Source organism: Pelecanus crispus, chromosome 9 (genome assembly GCF_030463565.1).
Source record: "Pelecanus crispus isolate bPelCri1 chromosome 9, bPelCri1.pri, whole genome shotgun sequence".
In the NCBI taxonomy this organism is placed as follows: domain Eukaryota; kingdom Metazoa; phylum Chordata; class Aves; order Pelecaniformes; family Pelecanidae; genus Pelecanus; species Pelecanus crispus.
Genome location: NC_134651.1, coordinates 23011819 through 23032370, shown reverse-complemented (window position 1 = coordinate 23032370; position 20552 = coordinate 23011819). Strand labels below are relative to the sequence as shown.

Genomic DNA, 20552 nt, shown 5'->3' with positions numbered 1-20552 from the left:
GGAGCCCCTTTTCCCTCTGATGAATGCATGCTCCAGTGCCATCTTTTGACTGGTTCAGGAAACTGCAGTCTCACAGTGTTTCCCAAATCTAACTGGTTACCAAGTCAAATTTAATAGCCGAGAGTTTTTCAGACATCCAAGACCTTTGCCTCTAGCACAGAAAAGTGTGACATTCAAATATAAATCAAGATGACCATCTAAGTTACAGGAAACTTTAAATGCACTCCTTTGTTTTGTAGTTAAGGGTATTACTCAATGTAGCATCTTCTTATTCCCTTTGTTTTTATAATAATATCAAGAAAACTATATAAATAATTTAAAGATCTTTGGGAAATATTTCAGAGGTAACTTTGTATGTACTGGTAGTTTAACAAAAAGTCCCAAGAAACTCTGGGTTTATGTTTTGTTATGTAAAGCAAGCCAAAAAGATCACCCCTGAAGTTTAAAACATTACTTAAACACCCATTAAAAAGGTTGAATAAGCTGATTGTCTATTTTTAGCTGTTGTCTCCCATATTCAATTGTCCTTGTTAACATTTTCTACTTAGCAACTCTAGGGGGTCTGTTCTCACCCAGACAAGGCACACACATGGTACCTAGTGAATTAACAGGAGATGACCACGTAACCAAGGGAGCATGTAGCCAATAAACAGAGGAGAGTAACTCTCACGAAGCCTAGACTAATCCAAATGTTAATTCTACCCAGGAACTCCAAAGCTGGATATTGTCTTTGCCAATTTAAGTTTTGGCTATGACTGAATAATCTGAATAGCCTGACGAGTAATCCACTTTCTACAGAACAAAAATTACAGTAAGTAGCTATTCCTGCGCTTAGCTGAGTTATCTGAACAATGGCATCACAGCAAGACTTTGGTCAGAAGTCATGAGTACTCCAGACTTTTGCTAGATAGATCACTAGAAAAAGCCCACATTTAAGCACTCCCCTCACTTCTTTAAAACAATCAAGTTCACTTTCAGTCACACCACAGACCATGCTATCTGTCTTTAAAAAGGTAAGATAACATTTTCCAAGGAGAAGGAAGTCAATACAGCTAAGCCTCCACTGTAAGACTGCTGTACATACTATAGGTGGCTTTTAGAAGAAGGATCAATTAGTACAAAGAATTACATGAAATACGTAAATACTTTGACACTGTGTGGAGAACATGACAAGGGTCAAAATAAAGGAGAGCAAACGAGAAAAACCCAGACTGACTGTTCTGTAAGCTTTGAGCTTTCACATACAGCCTACAGAACTACTGCAACAGAGATGCTATGGATCTACAGCATAAAATGTTTTATCCTGCACAGCTTACACAGAAATCAAACCACATGCTTTGTTTAAAACCAAACTGCATGTTTTGAACACAGTTTGACTATAGATAACCAGTAAGAGGAAGAAAAGTCACAAGCCATAAGAAGGCCACAAAGTGCATAAGAAGTCATTCATAAAATAAAGCCATCGCACACAATGCACAGTTTAAGTGTACTGAAGTACCACACTGGAAGAGTTGAGAGGACAGGTCTGTCTGCACCAGTGTAACAGCATTTGTATGTAGAAAGCTATTGCCCCCAATTTATAATGAACATCTTCCTCATAAGGATCATGGATGCAGACCGAAAACTACTCAAGGTACAGATAAAACGTATCTGTTTGGAAAGCTGTACAAGTTTTGTAACATTAAGCTTCTGGTTTTGACACTCCAGCTGTATGGTTTTGGAAAACCCTGTAAATTACGACAGAATAAACTAGCTAAGCCTCACTGCTGAATGCAATGCATTGTTTTGCAATTGGCTTATAGGACAACAATGCCTGAATATTCAGACAATTTGGAGGACAAGGTTATACCATCAGCTACAGTTCAGTACACAGGCTCAAGTTGGAAGAAGTGATACAACAATTATCAAGGGGAATGCTTACACAAAAATCTGTCACAATATTCTCATCGTTCTGCACAGAGGCTATCTGCACTGAAAAGATCTATCACAACTTCAACTGTTTTCTGCTTTCTGGTTGCCTTAGCCATGGTAATGTGTTCTCCCCCTGTACTCCCATATAGATACTGGTAATCCAAGTCAGGATTTGCCAGACATTTTAGGGTAATACAGCTTGTTCTTAGGCAGCATGAAACTATTTGAGTAGATCCTGTCTTCACAAATGGTAGGCTGGATTAGTTGAGGTTTCTCATCACATTATGAATCCTTAAAAAGGCCATGAAGTAGCATTCAGCAAGTTCTTCCTTAGCTGTGTGAGCTAGCTGACAGGTTGGCAAGGAAAACATGATCTAGGAGAACATTTCATAGGTTTCTCTTACTTAAGTTCCAGAAAAGGAAAAGGATGATGCAGCAGAACTAGAAATCCACATACACCAATATTAACAGATTGATAACCTGAGGAGTTCAACAATCAGATCTTCTCTCACTAACCTACAACACTGCTCAAGCTTCAGAAAAAAAAAAACACAACACACCCAAGTATCACCTTTCGTAGTGAAGAAATAACTCTGTTCTGAGTCCCTGCACCGTATTTTGTCTTGAGGTAGCAACATGGAAAACTACACACTGACTACTACCTCAGTCTCTTTATGAGTCTTCAGAGCAACTGAATGGAAGTTTCAGGTATGGAAAGGTATGAAAGTACTGTCTTCCCCATTCTTCCAACAGGTTACTGTGCAGTAAAACAGAACTAAGAGGATGTAGTTGAGAGCATTCACTAAGACAAGTGAATACGGCTGCCCAAGAATGTATTTTATGCCCCCTCCCTCACCCATCAGGTCTCTGAAGATGACTGAATGGCCTTGTCTAGATTAACAGATGAAAAGATAGTAACAGTTTTGAATTAAGAGATGTATAAAGACATTCCCATTTGTCACATTGTTAAGAGACCATACAATAAGGCAGCAAAATTATTCATAGTTGCCCACAATCAACCTTCTGTTTTGTCCATAGCTGCACACTCCTGATATAACCTTCCTTCTGCCCACCACATTGGCATTGACATTCAGTGGTCCGCTCCAGTCTTCCACCTTCTTCTAGGAAGCCGTCACGCTGCTATCCATCGAGTAAGTAGACTACCACTTCGTAGGTTGACATCATGATAGCCGTGTTAGGAATCTGTCTGATCAGATGTGTAGTTAAACCTCGGTAGAGGGATCCATACCCTTCTTCTCGCACAAGCAAAGATAGTGTCTGGAAGAAAGATCTGTACTTTGTTCCCTCTTCTCTTAGTCTTGTTCGTACAACCTCTGTACAAAGAAAACCACATGTGGTTACATTCACCACTTTTCAGACAGAGAAGCAAATCAGGTATGTGTAAGAGGAAAACAAGTTACATTTTTGGCAGTGTTAGATATCTAACTAAGCAAGGAAAGTTCATTTGCTTAGTTAAAATCCAGAAGAGGACTATTGTTTGAGCTTACATTTTAGCTTGGAAGTTATCACTAATAAGGCACTCAATCCATTAACAAACTTAATGTATACACAACTACTTTGCAGGAAAATTAAGTGCAACTGAAACTAGACAGCCTCTTTTCCTAGAAGGGGGGCAAGAAGTCATTGGCAAGTTATATGAAATTGCTGAGTATATAGAGAGATTCCAAATGAAAAAGGACCTTCTCCTTAAGTACTTTGGGCCATAACCTGGCAAATCCTTTGGAAAAAACAAACATTGCCTAAGAAGAGGCAACGCTAGATATCCACTTAAAACCACTTCCATTTCTGAATACTATACTCATGTCGACTCACTGAATCTGATTTGAAAAGCTTTAGACAAAGAAATAGTTCTTGAGCAAGTGAGCCAAAGTCTGCTACAAATATCACTGAAGAGACTCCTTTTGATCAATTTGATTCAGGCTCTCAGCTGTACTTGCCCCACTTACCATGGGGATATGCTATTGATGTTGCACAAGTTTTGGAAGTAGCAGCAGCCATCATCATTCCAACAAAGTCTGAAGCTTCTTTTGCCGATTCATCCTCATTGTCCATAGCAGAAGCAGTCTTATACTCCAGCAGTTTTCTCTTAATACTCTCATAAATAACAAAGTGAATAACAGTCTCAGATATGCCTGCATAGGATGCTGACATTCCTCTGTAAAAGCCTTTAATACCATCTGATTGATAAACTTTTCGGACACATTCAAAAGCACTCATTCGCTTTTCTCCACGATTCCTAAAGAAGAGAGAACAAGGCAGACATCAAACTTATGCAACTTGAGACTGGCAAATAATTAAACAGTTTTGCTTGAGAGACCAGAGGACTTAGGAAACATCTCACACCAATGCTGAGGGGCTGCAATTCACAGAACTGAAAGTCTAAAGAACTGTAGTGAAAGTCTCAAAGGCCCTCAACACTAAACACAGGTAAAGCATTACACTGAATCCAAGCCAAACTTCATATGGTCACTAAAGAAAAATCACATAGACAAGTTGAACAGCTCTAGGCCTCCCCAAGTCTTACAGAATAAGGGACTGAATTGCTTGAAAACAGACTCCCAAATAAACTGTCAGTGACTCATGAAAAAAATGACCATTTTCTTCTGCATAATGAGAGGGGATTCCCCCTAATTTTTTGTGTCAAATAAACACTGCCATAGCATGGTAATTACAGTGGCTTAGACTTCAAACAGCAGGCCTCACAGCATCACAGCTATCAGTAACCGACTAGCATATCCAAAAGGAGCATGCCAACCAATATAACACAGGTAGGTATTACTTGGTTCAACTAAGCCACTGCTCATATGAAGGAAAATCCTCAGTAGACATGACTGTATCAAGAAATATTGGTAAATAAAATCTTATTCCCATTTTTACCTTGCTTACTGAATTGTGTATGTTAAAATACTTATCATACTGTACACAGCTATATAAAGCCATTACAGCACTGCATACAATATGCTTCACTGCAGCAGCAAGTGCAGGCACTTGAAGCATATGGATTCTGCCAGCAGAGGTCTCCTGAGTGAGCAAGCCACAGAATAAAACAGCAAATAACCTTTTAAGAAGTTACAGTAACTCATATGGATACTGTCAAAGCAAGACAGGCAGTGGCAGCAGCTATTACACAAGTAGAATGAGGCATCACTAGATGGCAGAGTATAAGTCTCGATGGTTTGAACCGGCAACGTCAGACAGCAATGAAACAAGGTACCAAGCACAATTAAGAGAAAGCCTGGGCACACATAGCTGCAAATCAGATCTCGAGTAAGCTAGGTGGCAGATACTGCAGAGGACTGGAGGGCTGGCGCTGTTTTGCTGACATGCAAGAGAAAAGACTCGAACAACTGGTGAGAAGAGCAGCTGGACCTACAGCTGCAGCTCCAGGGGCCCCCCAGTCTCTGTATGTCCCTGGCACACCTGGACAGGTGCACCGACAGAGACTGCTGTAGGAGTTTGTTCATGCACAACACTGTCTTGAAGGTCAAAGCAATTTCACTTTGGAAACCAAACACATGCCTTCTCCAGCTCTTACTGGGAGGAATTTTTGAGAAGAACTTCAACAGAAACAAGATTAGGCCAAGATAATCCCACAGGCCAAGTGTTTGTATGCCTCTAATAACAACTGAATTAGAAGAGCTGAGAAGACAGTACGTGCTAGACTAGCCCACATAATTGCAGCGTCCTACACAAAGTTAGAAGATCCTTCGCCAGGTCTCCCGCATCAACAATGTGCTTGATATAATGTACAGAAGTAATGTGCAAAAGAAACCCATAATTTTCCCCTCATTTCCTTAAAGCCCTATAGCTTAAGCAATTTAACTGATTAATCAGTAAAAACCAAGCAGAGGCACAAGATGCCATCAGGTTGCACACAGCACCAAAAACCCCCTGGAATTAGTCATGGAATTATCACCCCAATCATGCAATGGCATCACAAAAAAAAAATCTCATGGTAAAACCAGTTCTGGGACATATTTACTACGGTCACCTCGCAGCTGACAATATGCTGACTAAGAGGAAAAACGCTAATATGCACTTAATACAGAAAGTCCAACAGATCTCCAAAATAGGAATATGTGGCTCATTAATGTATTTAGGATGGCTGAAAAAAGAATTTTATATTGCATGCTAAGTTTTCAGTAAGAAAGTCTATAAAATGAACAAGACAGTTGCATTGAGACACTTGCATTGTATCAGTCTCTCCCTACAGTTTTAAATAGATGGGAATATAAAGGTTTTTCTTCTTCCCTGATAAAATTCTACTTTATTACAAGTTTTGTAATAAACAGTTTCTGTAATCGATTCTGTAGTAAGTCCAAACAACTTCTATTGACTACCCCACATTAGGACAATTCGTGTGTTTTAATCCATGAAAGCAGTCTCCCCACTTTTTACAGCCTAGAACTCATTGTATGTAAAAAACAAAAACCAGGATGTTTCAGGCATTTTTCTAAACTTTTGCTAAAATATTTAAATCCTTGTTTTAGGAATGTTTAGCTTAACAGCTGAAAACAAAGAGAATTTACTACTGAAGGAAAATGTAAGCATATGGTTAGTAGAACTTTATTTTAATGAGACTGTTAACCTTGAAATTCATTCCAAATTTGCTGGCCAGTCTACTGTAGGGCCTCAACCATGCCTCAGAACTCAGATATTAAAATAGAGAAAATGATAGTCTAACTTGTAGATAGATTATCAACTTCCTAATTCGAAATGCTAGACATTTAAAGAATCATTCAATTTTGGGATGCAGAACAGATTCACAACATTTAAGCAGAGTCTTATCACAGCAGTGATATTTCCCATTGTCACTATACCTTGCATCAAGCTGTAACCGTGTCTTTACTAGCCAAATGGGATTAGTTGTTGTGATCGCAGTAAAACCTAAAATATTTAAAAAGAAAAGTTAGATGTGACAGTATCACAAGAGCAACTGCATCTAATTTTGAAATGCACACAGTAAGATACAGTGGATGCAAAAACTCGGACTATACTGATTTTTAGAAGCTACCCATTGTAGGCCTTTACTGTTATTTTATGAATCCATACAGCCAATAAACATTTAGCTGATTTTTTAATTTTACATTAATATTGAGTAAGTTTGATTCTTAGCAAGAGACGCCCCACATAAAATAAGCCCAATTGTGTACATTTCTCTGCCTACCTAATCATACCAACCCTATTTTGACACCACAGAACAGCAGAGCTAGCTAGACTAGTATTGGCCGATTTGGCAAAAATGTCAGTAAGAATGCCTTGCAGATACAGCTATAGCAATTTGAGATGGTATAAAACATTGTGTCAATTTAATTTGCTACCTGAAATACAATCCGAGTTTAAAAGCATGCAGATTGAATAAATACTACTTTTGGTGCAGTTAAAAGGCATTTATTACTGTAAGTTAAGAGACCTTTTAATACTGAACTATAAAGAGCAGTTAAATTGAGTGCTAATCTTTTATTTAGTATTCAAAGCAGAGACTGTTGGTTGGCCTAGGAATACTTTTACAAGCATATGAGTATTTAAATTGTTAAAATAAATAGTATGACTTCTAACTATCCAGACAGACAGCAACTATTCAGGCTTGCATAAGGGTTAAGGGATAAAGCTTTGATTTTCAGTCCACTAAAGAAAAAGAAAAGGAAGGAAAAAAGGAAACAAATTTAAAAAAAAAAAAGAAAAGAAGTAAGAATCACTCTTACTTCTGCACAACCGTGGAGAGAAAAAGAGCAGAGTGAAAGGCAGCTCTGAAAAAAAAAAGTAAAACAAAAAACCATCTAGAGTTGCAATACCACACATGCACCGTTAATGAGGTGTCATGTCTGCAGGAGAGAAGAGGAAAAGGGAAGAGCTGGAACATGGCCAGGCAAGAGATGATAAATTTAGACACTAGCTTTCTAAGTGACACGCATCACTTGTATATCACTACAAAGACATGCTGCCCTCCTGCAAGGGAATGGACTGGAGTTGTGGGAAAGCAACAAAGAGTTACCTTGTTCAGTGCATATCTGGTGCACAATACTTATACAACGAACAGGCTATTGATAAGCTTGTTTATGGAGGTCATTAACAGCTTACATATATGTTTAGTAGAACTGCTTGCATACATGTTATTTCTGCTCAGTCACAATCTAGGTTTACATTGCACACAAATGACTGCAATACTCAGAGAAATGCCAGGGGATCTTAACTGTTTTAAGGTTTGTTCTACCCCCACCCCCAAATCTTAAATAGGTCATTATGATTTTCAGTTACAGTTCTAAGGACAAACTACAAAGTTTAGCAGCTACTAAGATTTAGTTATATTTCTGTGCCAAAATAGCAAAACCACATTAGAGATCTCAGTTTAATCTTTTGATTAAATGGATTTTTAAACTGACTCAAACCTCTTAACTAAATAACTTCCTGTAATATATAATGAAGGTTTGGGGTTGGCTTTTGTGTTTTGTGGTTTTTTTTTTTTAATACACTACTCTTTCTTATGTCCCTTCATACAATGGAATGAAATCCTAACAAGACAGAAGTGGTTTATATCTGCATTTCATGCAGGTAAATAATTATGTAAAAACCTCAAAGCATCAGGGAACTACTCTGCCATAACCCATAACAAGGCACAGGATATTTTTAAAACATACCACATCTGCAAAAAAGGTTCCATAGTTCAACTAGCCAGAGCCCTTCTGACCTATCACTTAATGCCATAGAAACTCCACTGATTCCAACAGCACTTGCTGGGTTGAACTACACTGAAAGGAAATATTGTTCTTGCATTTTTTATTTCTTTATACTAGCACTATGAAAGCTTTAATTTTCTTCTACTTCAAATCAGAATCTTTCCATATCTATAGTGTAGTGAAGGGCACTAGGAATGCACAGGACTGCAACAAAGGCTTTGAAATAAGGTGGGGAAAAATTACTAACTCCCCCTATCAACACATTTTCCAGGAAGACTTCTCTCTAAAACACAAAATTAGTTCTTAAGTCTCTCCTAGTTCTTAATTAGGAGTGAACAAGACCAAAAAAATCTTTTGCATTCCTATTTAAGTTGCATGCTTTGGAATTTTGTTGCTGCTAGACTCTACGTTACAGCATTATCTGCTCCACCCTTTCTCCTTCCTATTCAACCCCCAAAAAAGGGTCTCTGTAGATTCTAAGTCTGGAACAGGAAACACATAGGTGAGATCAGAGGCAGTGTCTGAGTGACAGGAGTGACTGTATTCACCCACAGCAGCAGCCTGAGAGTTCTAGGCAGGCTGAGAAGTTGCCAGTGAAGGGTGGCTGGCACAGGACACAAGACTATTCTGTCCGAACTTGCACTCCCTGGGTTGCTCTAAACATTATTTAAGCACAACACCCCTAACAGTAGGATCAGACACTTAGCAGCAGAGCCAATTTTTTCCCCAAGGGCTGTCATAAGCCTAAATTGCATGACAGTTCAAACCAAAGCTTTCAAATCAAAGAGCCTTCAATAATTCAGGTTTCAAGATGAAATGACTACAGCTCAATTCTTACAGGTAATGTAGCAAATACAATTAGCCAAAGAAGAAATATAAATTAAGAGTTGAGTGATGCTGACACCAAGGAAAGCACTCCAAAACATGAAACATAACATTTGGGATCTTTGATAAGATAAGCTTTTCTTTTTAAATACAGAAAATCTGTAGCAAAAGTACTTGTTAAAAAATAAAGGTGGGGGGCTTTCAACAACTACTATGAAGCTCTATCGTTTCCTTTGTCTTTTTTTTTTTTAGAAGTCTCAGTAAACTTTATAATGCTTTACAATGCTTATCAACGTGTTGTACCCTCAAGAAACATTCCAGATGCATTAGAAGCATAGATCAATTTGGCAATACCAGAAACTCCTGTCCTTTTCCATGTTTATGTTCTTCTATGAAATTGTATCCCAGTTTCAGACAGAAAGAATTATCTCAATCTGCTTTTTCAGCTATACCAGCTACTGACAGGTAAGATCCCAGGTATTCCTATTATGCATCATATTTCAAAGGTTAGGGGTTTTTTTTAATCTATAAGCCAATGTAATTGATACAGACACATGTGAATATGGAATGCTGAATTAAAAATCCAAAGTAGTAAAATGAAAACAAACCAAAAGAGAAAACAGAAAGAGACAGAAAGGAGATTATATACGTATTAAAAAAAGAAAAAGAAAAGAGGTCTTTGAAATAATGTGACACAGAATATCAGCTGCAGCGTTTTAACGGCAGCTCTGGGACACTGAAAAAAACCAAAAGGCCTTGTTTAACCCAGTAGGGACTTTCAATTAGCCAGAGCTAAGTAAAGTAGCAGCTATCAGTGAAAGGTTATTTTCCACCTTTCCCTGAACTGCACAGGAAAAAAATAACTCTTAACAGAGTTTAGGAGAAGTGATGTCTTTGCACAATGCACATCATGTGAGTTCAAGATAATGAAAGTGAATTCCCCTTATTTTGTTTATTTAATAGATATTACAAACCCAATGTGTGGTTCTTACACTAGAGGCTGCAAGAGACGCTCAGTTCAGTACTCACGAGGTTTAAGTTAGTCCATATTTCTGCAGGAAGTGACCTGCGGATGGGGAGCATGAGATGACACGATCTCACTCTTTTCACGGGAGAAATGTACAGTAAATGCCTAAAATAGACACAGGCTTTTCTGTATCATAACAACAAGCAGTGACCTCATCAGACACATGTGTACAAATTGAATCCCATTGGAAGGATTTGTGAATTAGTTATTGTGAGATCTAACTGTTTTCAGGTAAAAGTTTAGGAAAAAAGAAAGAAAAATAATCAGAACAGGCCACAGATATTAAAATAGTTGTGTAAAATGCACTGAGTACTGAAATTTCTGCTCATTTGCAGCAGTTCAATTTTATATCTCCAAATACTTACCTATATATCAAATTTACAAGTGAACTCCTCCTCCCTCCCCACTCCCTCCCAAATATCATTCAAAAAAAGCTAGCCTTATCTTAGGACTGAAAAAGCAAGATAGATGCCTTATGAAATCAAACTTTCTAATATCAGTAATCAATGAACTAAATATGCATTTTATTTGGTATTAAGTAACTGTGTACATACTACTAAGAAGTTAGAAAAGTATGGTATCTTTAAGTAATAAAGTGGTCCCAATTTTTTTTAAAAAAATCAAAAAATCCTACATTTGGGTTCATTTGCCAGTAGTTCTAGAAAGAACAGCAATAGCATACAAGGCAAAGTAGTTTTGCAGCAGATTTGCAACCATGTTGTCTGAATGAGGCTATGAATCATTAAAAAGGCAAACCAGGAAGCCATACAGGAATCAAGTATCTCATTCAGTTCTCTACAGTTTTTATTCTCTGTGGCAAAAGAGGTTGAGTAAGTGCAATAAGAAGGCATAGTTTATAGTGAATCTGAGAATTTAGCCTAACTTTGAAATGTACAGAGATGAACCATCTTCACACAAGCAAACATTCTTGTAGTATGCTTCAGATATATTCACTGTCCAAGTTTGCAAAAAAGAGAAGCATGTGATATGCCAAGTAGTAAGCAGAAAAGATTGCCGAGTACTTCTTCATGTCAATACACAGATATTTTAGGTATGAAGGTGATGTGAATTATATGCTGGAAGCTAGCACACAGCAAGAGAAAAACATTAATTTCTAATTGCATAAGGCATCAGTTACTAATATGTAGCATAATTCAACCTCCTCAGCATAAAACAAACTTACTAAAAGAATCTTAATAAAACAAAATATATGTTTTATCTTGAGAAGGAAGAATCAGGCCTAAAACCAAACAAGAACGCTTAAAATACCATACCTCAGCTTCTCAGTCCCAAAAATGCTATGTGCATAAGATAATTCTTACTTAACAATGACATCAGTCTAGCCTGAGATACTTATGTATTAACATACGACACAAATAAACAGTAACTAAAGTTGACTGATGTTGACTACTTACAGTACTCTCATAAAACAGTAAGTTACAGATCTTTTTTAAATTTTATTTTTGCATCATTATTGTATTTGCAACCTACAGGAAAAGCTTGGTAAGTGCAAACACCACCCCATGCTCATTAGGTATTAGAAGCCTTTATGTAACAGAAAGGTCATATCCAACAAAAAAAACCCCCTCATTTTAGACTGAGTTACTCAATTCCTTACTGAAACCAATGGCAGCTGCAAAAGAAAAAACCAATACCAATTATTTTTTGCTAATTATTAGAAGCTTTTATCCACCTTGCCAATTTTGAAATCTTAAGTTCCAAAGCAAATATTGTGGTGATCTTCTGTATTAACCTGTTTAATTCAACCAATTAAGAGCTCACATTCGATCTTGTCCCTGTTATTTTGCCGTTTCCTTAAGTTGATCTGCATCATATAGCAATACAAACCTTGCAGGTAAAACTGTTAATAGCTGGTTTAAGTGCATTTTCTGAAATATATCAGAATTACAAAAACAAGGTTAGCATGTTCCCAAGAAAGCACTGTTAATTTTAACTACAGTCCTTTTCATATAAATGAGAATACTGCCACTACTGAGTATCAAGAAATTGTTTGTCAAAGAACCATCTTTTGAAGGTCTTCCAGAGGATGTCTGTAGTGTACAGCGCCAAGACATTTCAAGAGAGAAAGTAAGTTGCAACCTGTAGTGTGAACCTGCACTGGGCATTCAGTTTCATTGGCTATATGGTTTAGAAATACAACTGCAGAACTAGGTTAAGTGTGAGAGAAAGGTAACAGCCACAAAAGTTGTTCAATATGGAAAATCATATACAAATGTAAAAAAGGCAAACACCAATTAAGGCTCAAATACATTTACCCCAGTCTCCTGCAGTCGTAAGTGCAAATGCATAATACTAACTTTCTGGAAGGGAAGCAAATTAATAAGCAGATACAGAACTCCTTGACAAACTACAGTCTGTGTCTGCAGACACTTGGGAAAGTCACTACAGCACATCTGCGTAAATGTTCTTTTCATTACAGAATGACGGCAGTAACTTCCAAAGATAAGAACACTCGGAACCTTCGTTTGGCTGCAGCACTGCATGAGTTAACACAAGTTGTCTTCAATTGAAGATAGACTTGTTTTTATTACCCATACTCCCCCTCCGCCTCCAATTTAAAGACATATTTTTATCCCCTTGACAAAGAGCTGAAGACAATTTGTTTTTCTTGGAGCAATTAATCAATTAGGATGAACTTTTCATGAAATCCCCCTTCCATCCCATTCCCCATGCTGTTCACCTACAAACAAAACACACATTTCCAGGTGATAAAAAATACTGCATCATCTGAGCACCGTATCTTGCCCCTTTAAGACAAAAACAGCTCTCCTTACATCTCTGAGATTAAAAACTGCCATCACATTCCTCATATGCTAGAGATGAGAATTAGTGTGTTAAAGTACAAAGCTAATGTAATTTAAGTTTTCTATGCTATATAACAATTTCTCTGTATCATATTATTAGCAAGTATGAAATAGAAAACTAATCCTATTCATTATTCTGACATCACCTTTGGCAGCCCACTCCAGATTGCTATCACTCCCATTATATACACTGGTTCTAAAATTGACAGGAATTAGAAACTTCAACAGGCTACCATAAAATTGTCAGAATTCATCTGTGAAGTGTCTATGGCCTATACAGAAAAAAGCTTTTGAAAAAATGTGGTTTTGTGTAGGAAGGACACATTCAACAATAGGTAAAGTGTTGCCAGCCCAAATTTTGATTTCCCCAGCACAAGTCTGTGACCATAACTTAGCTCAGTTGCCTTTAACTCCCCTTGTTAATGATCCCACAGCACAGAGCATAAAAATCAAGCAACAAGTATTGGTAGCTGCTAAAATATACTAACGTTACACTGCAGATATAAAATAGGAATTTATTTCCAGAGATGAAGATATATGAAAACTATGAAAATCTGCTCTTCTATGTCACTTTAAGTGGTAGAGCAAACCTCTCACAGACTGGTATTTGAACAGAGGAGGAGGAAGCATTACATATAATTTATACAAGTATCTGCAGACATATTTCAGAAAGACAAAAATAAGTCAGATACACAAAGCTGTAACAGAAAGCAATGGTAAAAGACAGATTAAGAAGCATTAAACCAGAGTTCAGTGCAAACAATGTTGTTTATAGCTTGCAGAGCAAAAAGTTACTGTTTTGAAAATTTTCATTTTACATTTCACAAATTTACAATTGACAAACTAGGCATGCAAGTTTTCCTGGAAAAGACTATTCACACACGTAGTTAAAGATCTTCATTAAGTGAAAAGTTTCATGCACATATTCTCCAGATAGCTTGTTTAATGAAAGGCCAAAAACGGTAACCACCACATAAAGAGATCATTCAATCACTGAACATTTTCTGTTTTGCTTTTTCCACATTTATTGCCACCTCTCATTTGTAGATATGATTCTAGAATGAAGTTAAAAAGTTACAGATCCTTACCTGCCACACCAGCTGAAACCACATGTACCTGGGTAGAATCTGGATTGAAAATATTGTTCAACTTTTCCTTGCAGTTTGAGTAAGCAGCAAAATATATTGCCCTAAAATTAGAACAAAATCCAAGTTACGTGAAGTTTTACGTGTTGATACCCTTACAAGCAGTGCCATTAACTTCACTAACTCAAGATGATCTTGGTTCAAGTCACTTCCTCAGTAAAAAAACTACTCAAGAAATAACTCTTGCAAAGTAGTGGGACTATCCTAGGAATGGAAAAGAAAAAAGATCATACTTTACAACTACTTCTTCCACAACAGCTTCAAGTAACAATTACTGCGGGGAAGGATAGATAATTAGAAATAGGCAGTGATTTTTGTGACACCAGGAAGTTTACCCAGGGAACCAAAACACTGCTGAACTGAGAACTGAAGTTACAGTATTCTGTATTTCTTTAATAACAGATCAAGTTTGTTCTAACAGACCTAAACTCATTTCAATTGCATTACAATTCCAAAAGAACTAGCAAGTACATAGTTTGGTTTTTTTTTTAAACCAAACAGCACACTTAGTATTTATAATATTATTCTAGCATTTAGAATGTAAATATTGATAATGTGGTTATACTTTGTAACTTGTAGTTATAAGTATTTATATTTTAAATGCTAAAACAGCTGTGAAGCTGGGATCCACATTTTGGTTTAGTTCTGTATTTAGAATAGACACAGATCTTTTTCTCTGAATAGACTAAAAAAAATTTGTAAACTTGCACTACATCCAAGTCTGTGAACTGGTATCAAAATAAAGCTAGACATAAAAGTCGGCATGCCAATGAAATGTATTATGGAAAATGCTTGTTTTCACTCATTAAAGCTAAAACCCCTTATTTTAAGCACATCTAAAACTTATGTTTAAGGTTGTAACTCTTTTTTTAAACTTAGGCACCCCTCTACAAGAGAAAAAGTGAACATGCAAGTTTTCATGAACAGAACATTAACCTCATTAGATGTGCAAACATGTTTTTCTTTATTATAAAAAAGATAAAGTGCTTGCTTCATGGGTGTAATTTCTAAAATGGAATAGGAACTCAGTTAAGTATACTGGATGTGTTATGAAACATGCTTCTCTATAGCTTATTTAAACAAAGAGCTGCTGTTAAATCCACTTAGCTAATGCTTAATTGAAATGAAGTATTGGATGAAGACCGAGTCAGCCAGAGGGGAATGAGGATGCGCTTATTTGTAAGACTTCACAAATTATATCAAATTGACATTTCGGGGGGGTGGAAAAAGTTAAGTATTTCACCTACGGGAAGAAGGGAATTAGAAGATTAAACATAAAATTTACTGAAAAGAAATAGGGGTTTTTTGCAATTAAGGATATTTTTTGTTGAGGATAGTCACTTACAAAATGGAATCCACTGCTGTATAAAAATTGCTGCTAAAAAAGTAATATCAATGTTGATCATTCAGGCCAGACTGGACTATGAAACAAAAGTACAGGCTCTTCAGATTAGGAAGTGCTGACACCCCGCAGGTGTCAAGAACAAAGAAAGCTAGTGGAATCACTTCAGCTTCTCCAAACAGCAATGCTAAGTTAGTGATCAGAAAATACCTCAGGTATTGCTAATTCTTTAAAAAAAATCTGCTAAAATAAAAGTACTCCAGTTCCTGAATTATGTTTTTCTCTTATTCATCCAGAAGATCTACAGAACTATACCTCATCTGTCAGATCTAAGTACAAGAGAGATCCATGCTGAATGGAAAGTCCAGTTTCATAAAATTTTCCAGAAGCATCCAAAGACCTTAAACCAGAAAAATTACGATACTCCCTAACTGAGTGTGCAGGAGACAGGAATGTCTTCTCTTCAGACCAAAAATAATAAATGAAAGCAGGGCACTAAGTCAAGGGAAGAATAAAACCTTTGTGGAATATATTCCCTCTGCATAAAGACTCTTCTCTTAAACAGAATAGAAGGGAATAAAAATGATCCAGAAAACAACTATAGACTCATCCAGGATTAAGAAGTTATTAGTTTTACACAGCTTTATTTCCATACTCTTCCTTAGGTATTTTCCCTATTGTTGGGCTGAACTTAGGCCAACACTTATATGTAAGGATCAATTCAAACTCTGGCATAATCTGCACCTTGCTCTGACTGCCAGCACCTGTCGAGTAGCTGGAGTATTTGTGCTGATGCAGAGCAATGGACAGCAATACCACTGCCAATTACATCAGATTTACATCCTTGTCTGCTGCACTCTCTGACACTGCCCCAGTACCCTTTGGAGTCCAGCCCACTGCTGGATCTGTTTTCTCTGGGACAGCTGTTAAGGATGTCATCCTACCCAGTCTTGCCCTTTTTGAAGTTTCCGAACTTGCTTCCTTCTGCAGGGGAACAGCAGCCTGTGCTTCACCAGAATTCAGGAAGAAAGACCCAGTGTTTGGAGACTACAGTCACACAATTGCTTCCTGAAGATGATGGATTAACTGAAAGCTAAATCTACCTTTGTATTTTCAAAGGTACAAACTTCTTGTTTACATGTGCAACTCCTTAAGCATTTTCCTTCTTAACTGGACGAAACTCTGCATAAGGGATAGCACACAATAGTAAACACTATTATAGTAGCATACAGGATAGTAAGTGCGGAGACAGTTGGTGCAGGGACATGGGACTGGAGCTGCGGAGTACATGCGTGGCTCAATTTCTCAGAAAACAAAATTAGTCCAGGAACCAAAGGTTATTTGCCATTAAGTATTTACAACCGCAGATGCAAAACTTGCTTCAAATAAACCTTAAATCCCTTAAATAATGTACAGCAACCTAAATTTCAAAGTTACTTCATTTACTGTACACGTTTATATTTACCTGGAAGGAGCAACACCTACTAAATTAGGACCCAGCCCTCTAAACAGAGAACGAGGACCTTCCTTTTGCAAGATCATCCTAGAAAACAAAAAAGTGACAATACTGTAACATCCACATCAAAATTAAGGAATGCACTGACCACCATAACTACATCATTTTAAGCTTTACTGCATGTAAAACTTTCATAATAACTGACAATGCAGTGTTGACCACCAAAAAAATCAGTAATTTCCTCCAATCAGCATAAAATAAAATTCCATTATTGCTTGACATGCCATAGAAATCCAGGAACTAAATGCAGAGATAAAGCCTTATGACATCAACACATACTTACCTCAAAGATAGGAACACATACATACATCATCTTCTTCCTCTCTCATTAGGAAGCTAAAAAAACCTGTCCTTTTATCAGGCAGAAAATACAAAGCATGCAAATGTTCACATTTCTCTAGGTTGTAGATTGTTCAGGAGACAAAAATATTTTATTCTATTCTACATTCCTTTCATCACCCTTTAGCTCCCAGTGTTTGGGAGGAACAGGACATAAAGGGCAAGAGAGGAGGAGAGGAGAGACACTTAGGAAGTTTCAGTTACAGCAAATCATATGCCTTCTGAGAGCATCAGGAAGATGTTAGCTCTACTGCTTACCATGCCCAGCCAGGAACATCTGCAATCTATTATCTGTTCTTCTCAGAAGGACAGAAACCTCAACATGGCTTTGCATGCGCTACCCTGGTTTGATTCTACAAGATTCCTAACAGTACATGCCACAAGTTAGACGAAAGCAGCCTTTCAGAGACAAAGTCCTGCCTTCCCCATCCCTATAAAATGATTTAAATCCACTAAGCATTCAACTAGGAACCCATTCTTAGCTTTATTCTTTCCGTAAGATAGAGTTATTATTTTGACTACAGTAAAAGGAAACAGAAACATCTGATGTGAGAAGCGGCCCTTCCTTGAGGCTGGCAGGGATTCCCTCCTATCAGTTCCGAACTGCAGCCTGTGTGCTCCTACCCACAAGCACTGCTACTGGGCCATGGAGCCAGTGGTTTTTCCTTTTCCACTCATTCTTGAAAAGACAATCCTTACCTCCTCATGCAAAGTAACTCACTTAAGTTTGAGATTAACTGAAAAAAGGAGTGTAACCCATGCAAAGAGTCACAGCCACAGTACAGCCCTAACATCTCATGGTATCAGGTCCACCATAAACACAGCTCTGGAAAGACTGCTTGGGTGGCAAGGGGGTGTCACCTTCCATCTTTGTGGGATTTACAGAGAAGCATAGGAATGCGAGCAGTGAACCGAGACCTCAAATGAGGCACTACTAGTACTTAAGTGTTTGGAATACCCATCCCATGTAACTGTGGTTTTTAGAAAGAGTTGAAAACCATTATGCAGCAAGGTACACTGGCACAGTAAGAGGATATCCATTAATATTCACTTTTGGTGAAATCAATCTGTCCAACAATCTAGATGCTAATCAGATATGGCATCCTAAAAAGTGTGGTAGGACACGGGAGGACAAACAAGGACTATCTGCATCCTATCACTGCAAATTGCTCTAGAAATTGCTTTAGAACCAGATTTGAAGTTAATCCTTAACTACTTCACTAGATGTTACAAAACAGAACTCTGTACTTACTGATTTAGAAACACTGGCCAATGCACACAAATAGTTCTCCTGTATATTTCTTCTTCAAAGAGACATGCAGGTTAATGACAAGTCAGTTACTCAATAAAGCAAACTACTCTTTTATAAATGGCTATTTTGTTTGGAATTTACTATCAGAACAAACAGGTGAAAGCCATCTATAGCACTGAAGAAGATTCCAAACCTATTCTGATTTCCAGCAGCTGATTCACCACAGTTCTGCTGCTAAATCAAACTGAAAATTTACATTTGTTTTCAGTAAGCAAAAATAGAATGGTGGTTCTGCACAGTTACCATCACTATTTAGGAATGCTGGCATATAATGTGTCCAGCAACATCTCAACTTCGTGCCCCTAACAATTAGGTACGATTTCACTATGTGCATAGCATTGCTCCGCAGCAATAATTGGACTATTGAACACATACTCAAAAGCACTTTGGAAATACAAATTACTTAGACATGTCTGTCATCCTGAAAGCATTTCTAACACTTACAGAAGGAATTATTCAAAAAACCCTACCATATTCCAGAGCTCAGCATGGGCACAGCATCAGATTACAGCAAAGCTGAACCCAATTAACATGATCTGTGTCCACTTAAAACACTACTTAAAAATTACTCCCACCACAACATCATGTGTTACACATGTATTTATGCACATATAACATATACACACATACAAAGCAGCAGGAACCTCAGCGTCTTAAGAGAAACTTAGGACTGAAGCGTCCACCAGTTTCTTCTGGATCTACAGTGTCCCAAGACTTGACAAAGCAACAGAGTTAAAGAGAGGTTGCAGCAGGATTTATAATGGTGGCAGTTACTGATGCTCTTCTGCATTCACAGACACCAACTGGAAGAGTTCCAGAGCCTATGCTGAAAATAAGACACAAACTTCTTGCATTAAAAAGCAGATCCCAGAGCCTGCACTGTTTATTGAAAGCAGTAAATTGCAAATCCATGGTTGGAAGAGGAGCACAAATGCTCCCTATGGCCTCAGCTGACCTGCTTATATCACATGGGGAAGCCTGCATTGGGAAGCTGGTCAGATTTCCATTATCAAGATCTCAGGTTTAAACTCAGCAAGGTTAGTTATGAGAGGCATCTGCAATATGATAAACACCACAGATATTTAAGAGTAAGGGAATTCGCTTATGTTGCCAGAGAATGCAGTCACCTGTACCACTCTTTCTGAGTTTGTTTCCTGACAGAAATGCCTTTGAAGTCACCTCTGTTGATGCTTAAGATGCAAATTGATTCCACAGCAGCGAGTTAACTGAAATTCTGACATCATTTGCCTGATTCACCCTTCTTTTAGACTGAGTATTGTGAACCGTGGAGCACTGCACTGAATTTGGTATGAGACAACCAAACCATGACACCTACAAGTCAGAAAATACCAAGTGACAGTAAGGCATGAGAGTGACAGAGGGATCCAGTTTGATTTCCTCACTCAACAGCCCTAGTCCTTTATCCAAGACTAATTATGTCCTGCACCTATGTATTTTTATTGTCACAGTCCATTGCCATGTCATTTGCGATTTTTTCATATTTAAAGAACTTGAAACCCAGAAAAGTTACTTGGCATCTGGAAGAAAACACATCTAAGCAAAGAACAAAAGCAGCAGAAGATACACATTCTTGTATGACAGATAAACAAAC

The 20552-nt window shown here is 37.6% G+C and overlaps 1 protein-coding gene across 1 annotated transcript in view; it reads right to left on the bottom strand.

Annotated features, from left to right (window-relative positions):
• Positions 1-3021: 3021 nt before the first annotated feature.
• SLC25A36 (solute carrier family 25 member 36) overlaps positions 3022-20552 on the bottom strand; it is a 29762-nt gene continuing 12231 nt past the window's right edge. The window contains exons 3-7 of the mRNA XM_075716708.1: positions 17239-17316; positions 14375-14475; positions 6753-6819; positions 3879-4168; positions 3022-3245 (exon numbers count right to left, since the gene is read on the bottom strand). Of these exons, the coding sequence (XP_075572823.1) occupies positions 3052-3245; positions 3879-4168; positions 6753-6819; positions 14375-14475; positions 17239-17316 (730 nt within the window). The 3' untranslated portion in view covers positions 3022-3051. The remainder of the gene's footprint in view (positions 3246-3878; positions 4169-6752; positions 6820-14374; positions 14476-17238; positions 17317-20552) is intronic.